Genomic DNA, 16280 nt, shown 5'->3' with positions numbered 1-16280 from the left:
ACTGTACTCCACACACAGTAATAATAATCCACTACTGTACTCCACATACACAGTAATAATAATCCACTACTGTACTCCACATACACAGTAATAATAATCCACTACTGTACTCCATACACAGTAATAATAATCCACTACTGTACTCCACATACACAGTAATAATAATCCACTACTGTACTCCACACACAGTAATAATAATCCACTACTGTACTCCATACACAGTAATAATAATCCACTACTGTACTCCATACACAGTAATAATAATCCACTACTGTACTCCATACACAGTAATAATAATCCACTACTGTACTCCACATACACAGTAATAATAATCCACTACTGTACTCCATACACAGTAATAATAATCCACTACTGTACTCCGCATACACAGTAATAATAATCCACTACTGTACTCCATACACAGTAATAATAATCCACTACTGTACTCCATACACAGTAATAATAATCCACTACTGTACTCCATACACAGTAATAATAATCCACTACTGTACTCCATACACAGTAATAATAATCCACTACTGTACTCCATACACAGTAATAATAATCCACTACTGTACTCCACACACAGTAATAATAATCCACTACTGTACTCCATACACAGTAATAATAATCCACTACTGTACTCCATACACAGTAATAATAATCACTACTGTACTCCATACACAGTAATAATAATCCACTACTGTACTCCATACACAGTAATAATAATCCACTACTCTACTCCATACACAGTAATAATAATCCACTACTGTACTCCATACACAGTAATAATAATCCACTACTGTACTCCATACACAGTAATAATAATCCACTACTGTACTCCATACACAGTAATAATAATCCACTACTGTACTCCACATACACAGTAATAATAATCCACTACTGTACTCCACACACACAGTAATAATAATCACTACTGTACTCCATACACAGTAATAATAATCCACTACTGTACTCCATACACAGTAATAATAATCACTACTGTACTCCACATACACAGTAATAATAATCACTACTGTACTCCATACACAGTAATAATAATCCACTACTGTACTCCACATACACAGTAATAATAATCCACTACTGTACTCCATACACAGTAATAATAATCCACTACTGTACTCCATACACAGTAATAATAATCACTACTGTACTCCACATACACAGTAATAATAATCCACTACTGTACTCCATACACAGTAATAATAATCACTACTGTACTCCACATACACAGTAATAATAATCCACTACTGTACTCCACATACACAGTAATAATAATCCACTACTGTACTCCATACACAGTAATAATAATCCACTACTGTACTCCACATACACAGTAATAATAATCCACTACTGTACTCCATACACAGTAATAATAATCCACTACTGTACTCCACATACACAGTAATAATAATCCACTACTGTACTCCACACACAGTAATAATAATCCACTACTGTACTCCATACACAGTAATAATAATCACTACTGTACTCCACATACACAGTAATAATAATCCACTACTGTACTCCACATACACAGTAATAATAATCCACTACTGTACTCCATACACAGTAATAATAATCCACTACTGTACTCCACATACACAGTAATAATAATCCACTACTGTACTCCACACACAGTAATAATAATCCACTACTGTACTCCATACACAGTAATAATAATCCACTACTGTACTCCACACACAGTAATAATAATCCACTACTGTACTCCATACACAGTAATAATAATCCACTACTGTACTCCACATACACAGTAATAATAATCCACTACTGTACTCCCATACACAGTAATAATAATCCACTACTGTACTCCATACACAGTAATAATAATCCACTACTGTACTCCACATACACAGTAATAATAATCCACTACTGTACTCCACACACAGTAATAATAATCCACTACTGTACTCCACTACACAGTAATAATAATCCACTACTGTACTCCACATACACAGTAATAATAATCCACTACTGTACTCCATACACAGTAATAATAATCCACTACTGTACTCCACATACACAGTAATAATAATCCACTACTGTACTCCATACACAGTAATAATAATCCACTACTGTACTCCATACACAGTAATAATAATCCACTACTGTACTCCATACACAGTAATAATAATCCACTACTGTACTCCACACACAGTAATAATAATCCACTACTGTACTCCACACACAGTAATAATAATCCACTACTGTACTCCATACACAGTAATAATAATCCACTACTGTACTCCCATACACAGTAATAATAATCACTACTGTACTCCATACACAGTAATAATAATCCACTACTGTACTCCATACACAGTAATAATAATCCACTACTGTACTCCATACACAGTAATAATAATCCACTACTGTACTCCATACACAGTAATAATAATCCACTACTGTACTCCATACACAGTAATAATAATCCACTACTGTACTCCACACACAGTAATAATAATCCACTACTGTACTCCATACACAGTAATAATAATCCACTACTGTACTCCATACACAGTAATAATAATCACTACTGTACTCCATACACAGTAATAATAATCCACTACTGTACTCCATACACAGTAATAATAATCCACTACTGTACTCCATACACAGTAATAATAATCCACTACTGTACTCCATACACAGTAATAATAATCCACTACTGTACTCCATACACAGTAATAATAATCCACTACTGTACTCCATACACAGTAATAATAATCCACTACTGTACTCCATACACAGTAATAATAATCCACTACTGTACTCCACATACACAGTAATAATAATCCACTACTGTACTCCATACACAGTAATAATAATCCACTACTGTACTCCATACACAGTAATAATAATCCACTACTGTACTCCACATACACAGTAATAATAATCCACTACTGTACTCCATACACAGTAATAATAATCCACTACTGTACTCCACATACACAGTAATAATAATCCACTACTGTACTCCATACACAGTAATAATAATCCACTACTGTACTCCATACACAGTAATAATAATCACTACTGTACTCCACAACACAGTAATAATAATCCACTACTGTACTCCATACACAGTAATAATAATCACTACTGTACTCCACATACACAGTAATAATAATCCACTACTGTACTCCAACATACACAGTAATAATAATCCACTACTGTACTCCATACACAGTAATAATAATCCACTACTGTACTCCACATACACAGTAATAATAATCCACTACTGTACTCCATACACAGTAATAATAATCCACTACTGTACTCCATACACAGTAATAATAATCCACTACTGTACTCCACACACAGTAATAATAATCCACTACTGTACTCCATACACAGTAATAATAATCACTACTGTACTCCACATACACAGTAATAATAATCCACTACTGTACTCCACATACACAGTAATAATAATCCACTACTGTACTCCATACACAGTAATAATAATCCACTACTGTACTCCACATACACAGTAATAATAATCCACTACTGTACTCCACACACAGTAATAATAATCCACTACTGTACTCCCATACACAGTAATAATAATCCACTACTGTACTCCACATACACAGTAATAATAATCCACTACTGTACTCCACTACACAGTAATAATAATCCACTACTGTACTCCACATACACAGTAATAATAATCCACTACTGTACTCACATACACAGTAATAATAATCCACTACTGTACTCCATACACAGTAATAATAATCCACTACTGTACTCCACATACACAGTAATAATAATCCACTACTGTACTCCACACACAGTAATAATAATCCACTACTGTACTCCACTACACAGTAATAATAATCCACTACTGTACTCCACATACACAGTAATAATAATCCACTACTGTACTCCATACACAGTAATAATAATCCACTACTGTACTCCACATACACAGTAATAATAATCCACTACTGTACTCCATACACAGTAATAATAATCCACTACTGTACTCCATACACAGTAATAATAATCCACTACTGTACTCCATACACAGTAATAATAATCCACTACTGTACTCACATACACAGTAATAATAATCCACTACTGTACTCCACATACAACAGTAATAATAATCCACTACTGTACTCCATACACAGTAATAATAATCCACTACTGTACTCCACATACACAGTAATAATAATCCACTACTGTACTCCATACACAGTAATAATAATCCACTACTGTACTCCATACACAGTAATAATAATCCACTACTGTACTCCATACACAGTAATAATAATCCACTACTGTACTCCATACACAGTAATAATAATCCACTACTGTACTCCACATACACAGTAATAATAATCCACTACTGTACTCCATACACAGTAATAATAATCCACTACTGTACTCCCATACACAGTAATAATAATCCACTACTGTACTCCATACACAGTAATAATAATCCACTACTGTACTCCAATACACAGTAATAATAATCCACTACTGTACTCCATACACAGTAATAATAATCCACTACTGTACTCCAATACACAGTAATAATAATCCACTACTGTACTCCATACACAGTAATAATAATCCACTACTGTACTCCACACACAGTAATAATAATCCACTACTGTACTCCATACACAGTAATAATAATCCACTACTGTACTCCATACACAGTAATAATAATCACTACTGTACTCCAATACACAGTAATAATAATCCACTACTGTACTCCATACACAGTAATAATAATCCACTACTGTACTCCAATACACAGTAATAATAATCCACTACTGTACTCCATACACAGTAATAATAATCCACTACTGTACTCCATACACAGTAATAATAATCCACTACTGTACTCCATACACAGTAATAATAATCCACTACTGTACTCCATACACAGTAATAATAATCCACTACTGTACTCCATACACAGTAATAATAATCACTACTGTACTCCATACACAGTAATAATAATCCACTACTGTACTCCATACACAGTAATAATAATCCACTACTGTACTCCACATACACAGTAATAATAATCACTACTGTACTCCATACACAGTAATAATAATCCACTACTGTACTCCATACACAGTAATAATAATCCACTACTGTACTCCATACACAGTAATAATAATCCACTACTGTACTCCATACACAGTAATAATAATCCACTACTGTACTCCATACACAGTAATAATAATCCACTACTGTACTCCATACACAGTAATAATAATCCACTACTGTACTCCATACACAGTAATAATAATCACTACTGTACTCCACATACACAGTAATAATAATCCACTACTGTACTCCATAACACAGTAATAATAATCCACTACTGTACTCCACATACACAGTAATAATAATCCACTACTGTACTCCATACACAGTAATAATAATCCACTACTGTACTCCATACACAGTAATAATAATCCACTACTGTACTCCACATACACAGTAATAATAATCCACTACTGTACTCCATACACAGTAATAATAATCCACTACTGTACTCCACATACACAGTAATAATAATCCACTACTGTACTCCACATACACAGTAATAATAATCCACTACTGTACTCCATACACAGTAATAATAATCCACTACTGTACTCCACATACACAGTAATAATAATCCACTACTGTACTCCATACACAGTAATAATAATCCACTACTGTACTCCCATACACAGTAATAATAATCCACTACTGTACTCCACACACAGTAATAATAATCCACTACTGTACTCCATACACAGTAATAATAATCACTACTGTACTCCACATACACAGTAATAATAATCCACTACTGTACTCCACATACACAGTAATAATAATCCACTACTGTACTCCATACACAGTAATAATAATCCACTACTGTACTCCACATACACAGTAATAATAATCCACTACTGTACTCCACACACAGTAATAATAATCCACTACTGTACTCCACATACACAGTAATAATAATCCACTACTGTACTCCACATACACAGTAATAATAATCCACTACTGTACTCCATACACAGTAATAATAATCCACTACTGTACTCCACATACACAGTAATAATAATCCACTACTGTACTCCATACACAGTAATAATAATCCACTACTGTACTCCATACACAGTAATAATAATCCACTACTGTACTCCATACACAGTAATAATAATCCACTACTGTACTCCACACACAGTAATAATAATCCACTACTGTACTCCACATACACAGTAATAATAATCCACTACTGTACTCCACATACACAGTAATAATAATCCACTACTGTACTCCATACACAGTAATAATAATCCACTACTGTACTCCACATACCACAGTAATAATAATCCACTACTGTACTCCACTACACAGTAATAATAATCCACTACTGTACTCCACATACACAGTAATAATAATCCACTACTGTACTCCATACACAGTAATAATAATCCACTACTGTACTCCACACACAGTAATAATAATCCACTACTGTACTCCACATACACAGTAATAATAATCCACTACAGTACTCCATACACAGTAATAATAATCCACTACTGTACTCCGCATACACAGTAATAATAATCCACTACTGTACTCCATACAATACACAGTAATAATAATCCACTACTGTACTCCATACACAGTAATAATAATCCACTACTGTACTCCATACACAGTAATAATAATCCACTACTGTACTCCATACACAGTAATAATAATCCACTACTGTACTCCATACACAGTAATAATAATCCACTACTGTACTCCACACACAGTAATAATAATCCACTACTGTACTCCATACACAGTAATAATAATCCACTACTGTACTCCATACACAGTAATAATAATCACTACTGTACTCCATACACAGTAATAATAATCCACTACTGTACTCCATACACAGTAATAATAATCCACTACTCTACTCCATACACAGTAATAATAATCCACTACTGTACTCCATACACAGTAATAATAATCCACTACTGTACTCCATACACAGTAATAATAATCCACTACTGTACTCCATACACAGTAATAATAATCCACTACTGTACTCCACATACACAGTAATAATAATCCACTACTGTACTCCACACACACAGTAATAATAATCACTACTGTACTCCATACACAGTAATAATAATCCACTACTGTACTCCATACACAGTAATAATAATCACTACTGTACTCCACATACACAGTAATAATAATCACTACTGTACTCCATACACAGTAATAATAATCCACTACTGTACTCCACATACACAGTAATAATAATCCACTACTGTACTCCATACACAGTAATAATAATCCACTACTGTACTCCATACACAGTAATAATAATCACTACTGTACTCCACATACACAGTAATAATAATCCACTACTGTACTCCATACACAGTAATAATAATCACTACTGTACTCCACATACACAGTAATAATAATCCACTACTGTACTCCACATACACAGTAATAATAATCCACTACTGTACTCCATACACAGTAATAATAATCCACTACTGTACTCCACATACACAGTAATAATAATCCACTACTGTACTCCATACACAGTAATAATAATCCACTACTGTACTCCACATACACAGTAATAATAATCCACTACTGTACTCCACACACAGTAATAATAATCCACTACTGTACTCCATACACAGTAATAATAATCACTACTGTACTCCACATACACAGTAATAATAATCCACTACTGTACTCCACATACACAGTAATAATAATCCACTACTGTACTCCATACACAGTAATAATAATCCACTACTGTACTCCACATACACAGTAATAATAATCCACTACTGTACTCCACACACAGTAATAATAATCCACTACTGTACTCCATACACAGTAATAATAATCACTACTGTACTCCACACACAGTAATAATAATCCACTACTGTACTCCATACACAGTAATAATAATCACTACTGTACTCCACATACACAGTAATAATAATCCACTACTGTACTCCACATACACAGTAATAATAATCCACTACTGTACTCCATACACAGTAATAATAATCCACTACTGTACTCCACATACACAGTAATAATAATCCACTACTGTACTCCACACACAGTAATAATAATCCACTACTGTACTCCACATACACAGTAATAATAATCCACTACTGTACTCCACATACACAGTAATAATAATCCACTACTGTACTCCACACACAGTAATAATAATCCACTACTGTACTCCACATACACAGTAATAATAATCCACTACTGTACTCCATACACAGTAATAATAATCCACTACTGTACTCCACATACACAGTAATAATAATCCACTACTGTACTCCATACACAGTAATAATAATCCACTACTGTACTCCACACACAGTAATAATAATCCACTACTGTACTCCACACACAGTAATAATAATCCACTACTGTACTCCATACACAGTAATAATAATCCACTACTGTACTCCACATACACAGTAATAATAATCCACTACTGTAATCCACATACAGTAATAATAATCCACTACTGTACTCCACATACACAGTAATAATAATCCACTACTGTACTCCATACACAGTAATAATAATCCACTACTGTACTCCATACACAGTAATAATAATCCACTACTGTACTCCACATACACAGTAATAATAATCCACTACTGTAATCCACATACACAGTAATAATAATCCACTACTGTAATCCACATACACAGTAATAATAATCCACTACTGTACTCCATACACAGTAATAATAATCCACTACTGTACTCCATACACAGTAATAATAATCCACTACTGTACTCCACATACACAGTAATAATAATCCACTACTGTAATCCACATACACAGTAATAATAATCCACTACTGTACTCCACATACACAGTAATAATAATCCACTACTGTACTCCATACACAGTAATAATAATCCACTACTGTACTCCACATACACAGTAATAATAATCCACTACTGTACTCCATACACAGTAATAATAAACCACTACTCTACTCCATACACAGTAATAATAATCCACTACTGTACTCCGCATACACAGTAATAATAATCCACTACTGTACTCCATACACAGTAATAATAAACCACTACTCTACTCCATACACAGTAATAATAAACCACTACTGTACTCCACATACACAGTAATAATAATCCACTACTGTACTCCATACACAGTAATAATAATCCACTACTGTACTCCGCATACACAGTAATAATAATCCACTGAAAAAAATTCGCGGGGGAAAAAGATGCGGAAAAAACAAAAATCTACGGAAACGATCATTTTGTATGCCCCACATCCGACCTCATCCTATGTTATAAAAAATTAAATCCATATAGGAATGGTCGTAGAACCACTACTTTGTAACTACATTGTCAACACAGCGCGCCGCCATGTTGCTCAGACGAGCTCTGACCGGGGAGCGGAGCGCTAGAGACTAGAGCCGTTTAGAGAAAGAGTGACGACAATGGAGTGATCAGTGACGCTCGCAGCCCGTTGGCGTTGCAGCCCCACCAATGAGCAGTGAACGGAGATGTCGCGACTCTCTCAACAAAACGGCGCTGCCTCCGACAGAAAGATTTAGCGTGACGAGCAGACCCGGTTCACGATAACACACGCCGATATTGTTGTGTTTCTGTTGCGTGTGTGTTGTGCCGCCACACATTCAAATGGCACCGAAGAAACTTCCAAAGCCAACTGCAGGGCAGCAAGAAAATATCAGCAACGCCATTTTCCAAACCTACATCTAAACCAGGGGTGGGCAACTTTGACGATGGAGAGGGCCACTATATTTCCACACTCACTCCCTAGGGCCAATATATTACTGTCGTAGCTATTAGTTACTTACTAGATCGGCTATTTTTGCTATATTCAAATTGCAATCTCGAATTATCTTTTGCTATTTTTGAATTGGAATCCTGAAAATGTGTTTGTATGTAATTTCAAATGCCTTTAAATGATACTTGTGTTGAAGCATTGAGCTACTAATTTAGACTGAAGTAATTAAAGCGGGTCATGTTTGCATGTTGTGGAATTGTAAACAGCTGGAACCATATATCAGTATTCTGACCTGAGGGCCACATTAAGTGAAGGTGGGGGCCGCATGTGGCCCCCGGGCCGCAAGTTGCCCACCTCTGATCTAAACCCAAGTCAACTGCTAATGACATCAACGTTGAGGACGTTGATAACCCCGTCCCCATACCTGCTGCACAGCCTACCTCCTCCATGACTGCTGTATTGTTGTATTGTTCTTTCTGCTTTGGCAATGTAAACGTATGTTTTCTCATGCCAATAAAGCCCTTTGAATTGAATTGACTGCTTCATCTCCAGGTACAGTATGTGACTTAATGAAAACAATGTAAAGTTGTATAAATCATTAAAATAACTGCCACAGTTATTATAGATTTCACATTATATCCAAACTATGAAATATGTAGAGCATTTGTTTTCTAGTTTATTTTGCTAGCTTTATTTATAATAATTTCTTCATACAGTATCTTCTGCTCCTACATCTACCTGTGATGCTGTGCACAGCCTAACTCCATAACCTGTGCTACTTCATCTCAAGGTTATTATAAATGTTGGCACATTTGTTTTTATTGTGTAATGTAAACTATGTAAAGATGTATCAACACTAAAGTTAAAACTGGGACAGTTACAAATTATAGATTATATCATATAGCCAAAATAATATGAAATATGTATTTTATTTATTCTAGCTTATTTTGGCTAGCTTTAATATGAATTATTCTTCTATTATACAGTGTCTTCTGCTCCTACCTGTGATGCTCTGCTCCCTGCCACAGCCTGTGCACAGCCTAAGGGCCGATTCATACTCCTATTTTAGAGACCAATAAAAGTCGGTTCGGCGCTGTAGAGCCTACAATGTGACGTCATTTGAGGTTCATGCTACTACTAATGAACATCAGTCCTGCCTCACACTGCCTCCTCTGCAAAGAGACTTAGATGAACAGCCAGCAGGACAAAGCAGCACTGGTACTGTCCAGGAGGACGCCCCCCTTTCCAAATCTGGGTCCTTAGCTGGCTTTATGACAGAGGTTGATGTCCCGGAAATTCAACATCTAAAGCAAAAAGCCATTTCATACAGTTCAAGATTCGTGGCCACAGAAATGCTGTCCAGTATGACCGCCACTTTGGATGCTGCCCTGAAACAGAAATGGAAGGAATCTCCATTTGTGACACAGATGCTCACAGATTAGTCTACAGACTATCACAAACCACAAAAGGCCTGTTGTTTATGATGCCGGCACATTTGAACCAAGCACTCATTTTGTTGCCAATAAAGAATGCAGCAAGGATGCAACAGGTGTGGGCATTGCAAAGGCTGGACATCCCATTAACAAAGGTGATGAGCATGGGATCAGATGGAGCGGCCGTCATGACGGGAAGAAAGAGGCTGCCACAGGGATACTGCTTCGGGCTAACCCACACACCAGACAACATCTAAGCCCCTCATTAATGCTGCAAAAACACCAGAGGAGTGGGCTGAGCTGAAGAAAGCACAGCACTACGCCAAAGAGAGCATCTGGAGGCTTTGGTCATCATTGGTGACTAAGTACCACAAGAACGATTTCCCCAACCTCACCATCCTAGCTCAACTGGCCACTACCCTGGCTGTGCACACAGCCGGCTGTGAACGAGGGCTTTCTAAACAAAACCTCATCCTCACCCCTCACAGGAACAGGCTGACATTGGGTCCCACACGGCCAGAGTTTCCTTGTGAAGAGGCACATGGCCACTGGAAAAAGGCCAAGGATAGGAAGCTGTACACAATGAAGTATAACACCTAGAACAAGTGCAACAGAGACTTTTTCTTGTTCCAACAATGGAGTCCCAAATGCACTGTCAACAAACCATTTATTTTGGACAACGAGTCACTTTAATTGAGCCGTGCTGCAGTGCATTATAAATGCACTTTAGCTCACCGATTGCACCACAAAGTAATTAACTTATTTTACATTATTTTGGTGCCATTATATTTACTGTTCTGCATACTTTGCACTGTTGTTGCAAACATCTTTGCAAATATTAAAGTTTTCAGATTTGGAATTGCGTTCACTTCTTTCATACATTTCTACATGAATATAAGCACATTATAACCATAAAAAATGAAATGAAAGAGTTTAATGCAATTTGTAAAAATGACAAAATGTGACTCTTAACGTCGCTGAAGTGGGACTCATGAAATGTCCCTGGGACTCATCTACAAGACCATCCCGGGACTCATTAGATTGAAAACATATTTACATCACTGTATATGGTTACTGTATATGGTTGTACCTGCATCACCAACCCATCTAAGAGCCACTAACAGATCCCTGCAGTGCTTCCATTCCTCTAGTTTTATTTATTTACTCGCATCGGCCCGCACACTGGAACGCACACTGGCCCGCACACTGGCACACACACTGGAACGCACACTGGCACGCACACTGGAACGCACACTGGCCCGCACACTGGCACGCACACTGGCACGCACACTGGCACGCACACTGGCACGCACACTGGCACGCACACTGGCCCGCACAGCGAAGAACAAGCAGAACAATGTCTCTCACAACCAGAACATACCTTGGGGACCAATCTAAAGGTCAGAGGTCATACCTTGGGGACTCATCAGCAGGTTGACACTCTCCAGAACGTCCAGGAACAGCTCGTTGCGACGGTACTTGATTCCCTCTCTGCGCCATCCGATCTGACCGGTCACCTGACTGGTGATCTGGGACTGTTCCTCTTTAGTCTGGGAGAGAGACATAGAGACACTATGTTAACTAGAGAGAAAGAGAGAGAGAGAGAGAGAGAGACATAGAGACACTATAGAGAGAGAGAGAGAGAGAGAGACATCCGATCTGACCGGTCACGTGATCTGGGACTGTTCCTCTTTAGGGCCGATTATTTTAGAGCCGAATAAAAGTCGGTTCGGCGCTGTAGAGCCTACAATTTGACGTCATTTGAGGTTCGGGGGGGGGGGGGTACCGTCCTAAAGTCGACTCTTCGGTGCTACTGAAAATTTCTGACGAGGCGAAATCATTTCGGCACTACAGCGCCGCACAGCGGTAAAATAGGAGTATGAATCGGCCCTATGTCAGAGAGAGCCATAGAGATACAGAGAGAGGTTAGAGAGACAGAGAGACAGAGAGACAGACAGACAGACAGACAGAAAGACAGAGAGACAGACAGAGAGACAGACAGAGAGACAGACAGACACCTGGTGTGTCTTTGTTGTTACCTGATGCTGCATGGGGGCGCGTCCACATGGTCAGGGGGCGTGTCCACAGGGCCAGGGGGCGTGTCCACATGGCCAGGGGGCGTGTCATAGGAGGAAAGGAGGGAAAGTGTTAAATATTTCATAAAATAAGATTTAAATTAATCAGGGATGTAAATTCTTGACCGACACCGATGTTAAAAAAAAAAAACATTTTAGCCGATAGCGACGTTTAATTAAAGGTTAAGTTATTAGGTTATATATATTTAATATTAAGATGTTTGATTATTTAATGTTTCAAATCTGCGAAAAGCTCTGATCTCCAAGTCCATGGTAGGCAGGACATGACATCGACCCGTGGCTTCTGATTGGTCTGTGGTCACATGGTTGACCTGCAGTTAAAGGTCATATGGTCTACCTGTAGTTAAACAGTAAAGGTCATGTGGCTGACCTGTAGTTAAACATCAAAGGTCATGTGGTTGCCCTGTAGTTAAACATTAAAGGTCATGTGGTTGCTGACCTGTCCTTTGATTCCCTGCTGGGTGATGAAGGTCTTCAGAGCTCCGGTTTCTGAATTCTGAGGATATCCAAAATCTAGGATCTCTGCGCACACGCGCGCGCGCACACACACACACACACACACACACACACACACACACACACACACACGATCATACATCCTTAATTTAAATAGTAGTTACATAGTACCCGGTATCAATAAGCTAAGCTTATCCAGTACCCGGTACACACATGATGGCCTTATGGAACCGACTAATCAGAATGCCAGAGAACAGAGTTGCTAGGAAGATTTTCAACTGGGATGTATCAGTAAAAGGTGCATGGGCGAGTGCAATAGAGGACACTCTTGTACGAACTGGGTTACATGACAGTTTTCTAAATAATAGGGTTGTGAACATCTCCACGGTTAAAGACACACTTTATAGTTTATTTCATAACAAATGGTCACAGGACATAATGTACAAACCAAAGCTGAGAACACTTGTTACGATAAAAAGCTGTTACGCTAGTGAAAAGTATGTTTGTGCCCCATTATCCAAAAGACAAAGACCCCCATGTGCCCAACTTGGTTCTGGGATCTTGCCCAGAGTTACAGAAGAAGAACGTATCTGCATGATATTGATATGATATGGAGAATGAGTTCCATTTTATTTTCTATTGCCCGTTGTATCATGAGCTACGTCAAAAGTTATTTAACAGATGTAAAAATATTAGGGATGAACCGAAAGGGAAATTCTTGGCCGAAACCGAATACCGAATATAGGAAACAGTTGGCCGAAAACCGAATAGCCGAATACATCTTTGTTGTAAAGCTACCTGATTATGGCAAAAGACATGATTATGGCAAAACCTAACTTAAATAATAAACACTTATGGGTCCATTAAAAAACATAAATAATTGGAGGCTTTGTGATGAATTAATCTCAATTAATCACATTTTAATCGCATATCAATAGGCCTATTTGACCTGAGCAGTGAGCTTTTTTTTCTGCATAAGCATAGGCAATAAAAACAAGTAGTAATAATAATAATAGTGATAATAATATTATTTATATTAAGCTTCTCTGAGTACTTAAAGACACTTTTCAAAGAGAACATGAGAAAACAAATAAAAACAACTTTATTAGAGAAAAACTAAGACTATGGAATAAAATAAATTAAAGTGGAATGAGATAGCAATATTCCAGAGGTGGGTTTGAATTTATAGGTGGTGGCATGTCTCTGAGTTTTGGGAAGTGCATCGTTTTGACAGGTCTGCCTGCTGTGGACAACGATACAGTCTATCATTCATTGTTAAAGCTCCAAATGATATTCCCATTCGTCTTTGTGTCTGCCCGTGTAAACGCAGCAGCGAGTGTGAGGGGACGAGGGTTGGGGAACGGATGTAAAGTACATAGTGTTAAAACTAACGTTAGCTCCCATGCTAGCTACTAGCTTTCCTCGTCAACAGAACACCACCACAGATCGGGTGGAAGCTGCTAATATCACGTTTCTTGTGCCCGTGGATGGGAAATAAGATTTAGAAGGCTATGGAATCGTGGATGAAAGCACAGTTGTGTCGGATCTGCCTGTGCGTTCCGTGACTGCTGCTCGTGTGTTGTGTTGCGAGAAACTTGCGACTGTCGCTGGCAGGGGGCTGCTGAATGATGCATAGTTAAAGAGCGTCATAAGCATGCGCCCTTCCTGCGCTGAAAGTAGCAGATCTACAAGCTATCTACCCGTCGCAATGCACAGCGCGTTGGGCTTGTACATCTGTGTTTTCCTCACAGTTTAGTTCGATTCACAACTTTAGGACCACTACTACTATTCGGTGATATTTTTCGGCTTATTTGAGCCGAAACCGAATAGGCCGAAAATACATTTTTAGCCATTTTCGGCCGAATATTTTCGGTGGCCGAATTTTCGGTGCATCCCTAAAAAATATAGATCTGATGTGGTTAAGTGATGCAGAACGACTGAGATGCATTTTCGAACAAGATATTTGCATTATCAGAATATATAGAGAAAGCTTGGGACACACGGACAAAGAAAACTTATATATGATGTATTTCATTTTATTTTATGATAATGCTTATTTCTGTTTTTGCTTTGATCAAATACTTGGTGTAACTTCTGTGTGGGAAGTGAACGTGATATTGTTTATTTATGTTGTTGGTGTCTTATAATCCCGTAAGGCCGGGGTTTTCAACCGATTGTGAACCAGGGACCACCACCCTGACTCAGAATCAACCTGGGGACCACTGTTGTGTTGGGGGGGGAAATGGGGCTAAGATTAGTGCTTTTGTAAGTCAACACTTGCTATGCAATCCCATGTGTATAGCCTACATGTATATGTTTCTCATCCATTGACTACTAATAATAATCACTCAACCAGACAACCGGGTGCACTAAATGCATGGTCAGGGACCACATGAAATACCTTCACGGACCACCAGTGGTCCAT

General features: G+C 37.8%; 1 protein-coding gene across 1 annotated transcript in view; it reads right to left on the bottom strand.

Annotated features, from left to right (window-relative positions):
• The window catches only part of LOC308326361 (AP-2 complex subunit mu-A-like), a 34560-nt gene that overhangs the window by 13757 nt on the left and 4523 nt on the right, over positions 1 to 16280 (bottom strand). Inside the window, exons 5-6 of the mRNA XM_080779181.1 lie at positions 13839 to 13921; positions 12718 to 12853 (exon numbers count right to left, since the gene is read on the bottom strand). Coding sequence (XP_080635307.1) covers positions 12718 to 12853; positions 13839 to 13921 — 219 coding nt within the window. The remainder of the gene's footprint in view (positions 1 to 12717; positions 12854 to 13838; positions 13922 to 16280) is intronic.

This window comes from Protomyctophum bolini, assembly GCF_963924005.1.
Source record: "Protomyctophum bolini genome assembly, chromosome: 12".
Classification (NCBI taxonomy): Eukaryota; Metazoa; Chordata; class Actinopteri; order Myctophiformes; family Myctophidae; genus Protomyctophum; species Protomyctophum bolini.
Note: the sequence above shows the minus strand (reverse complement) of the source record. Positions and strands in the feature narration are given on the sequence as shown.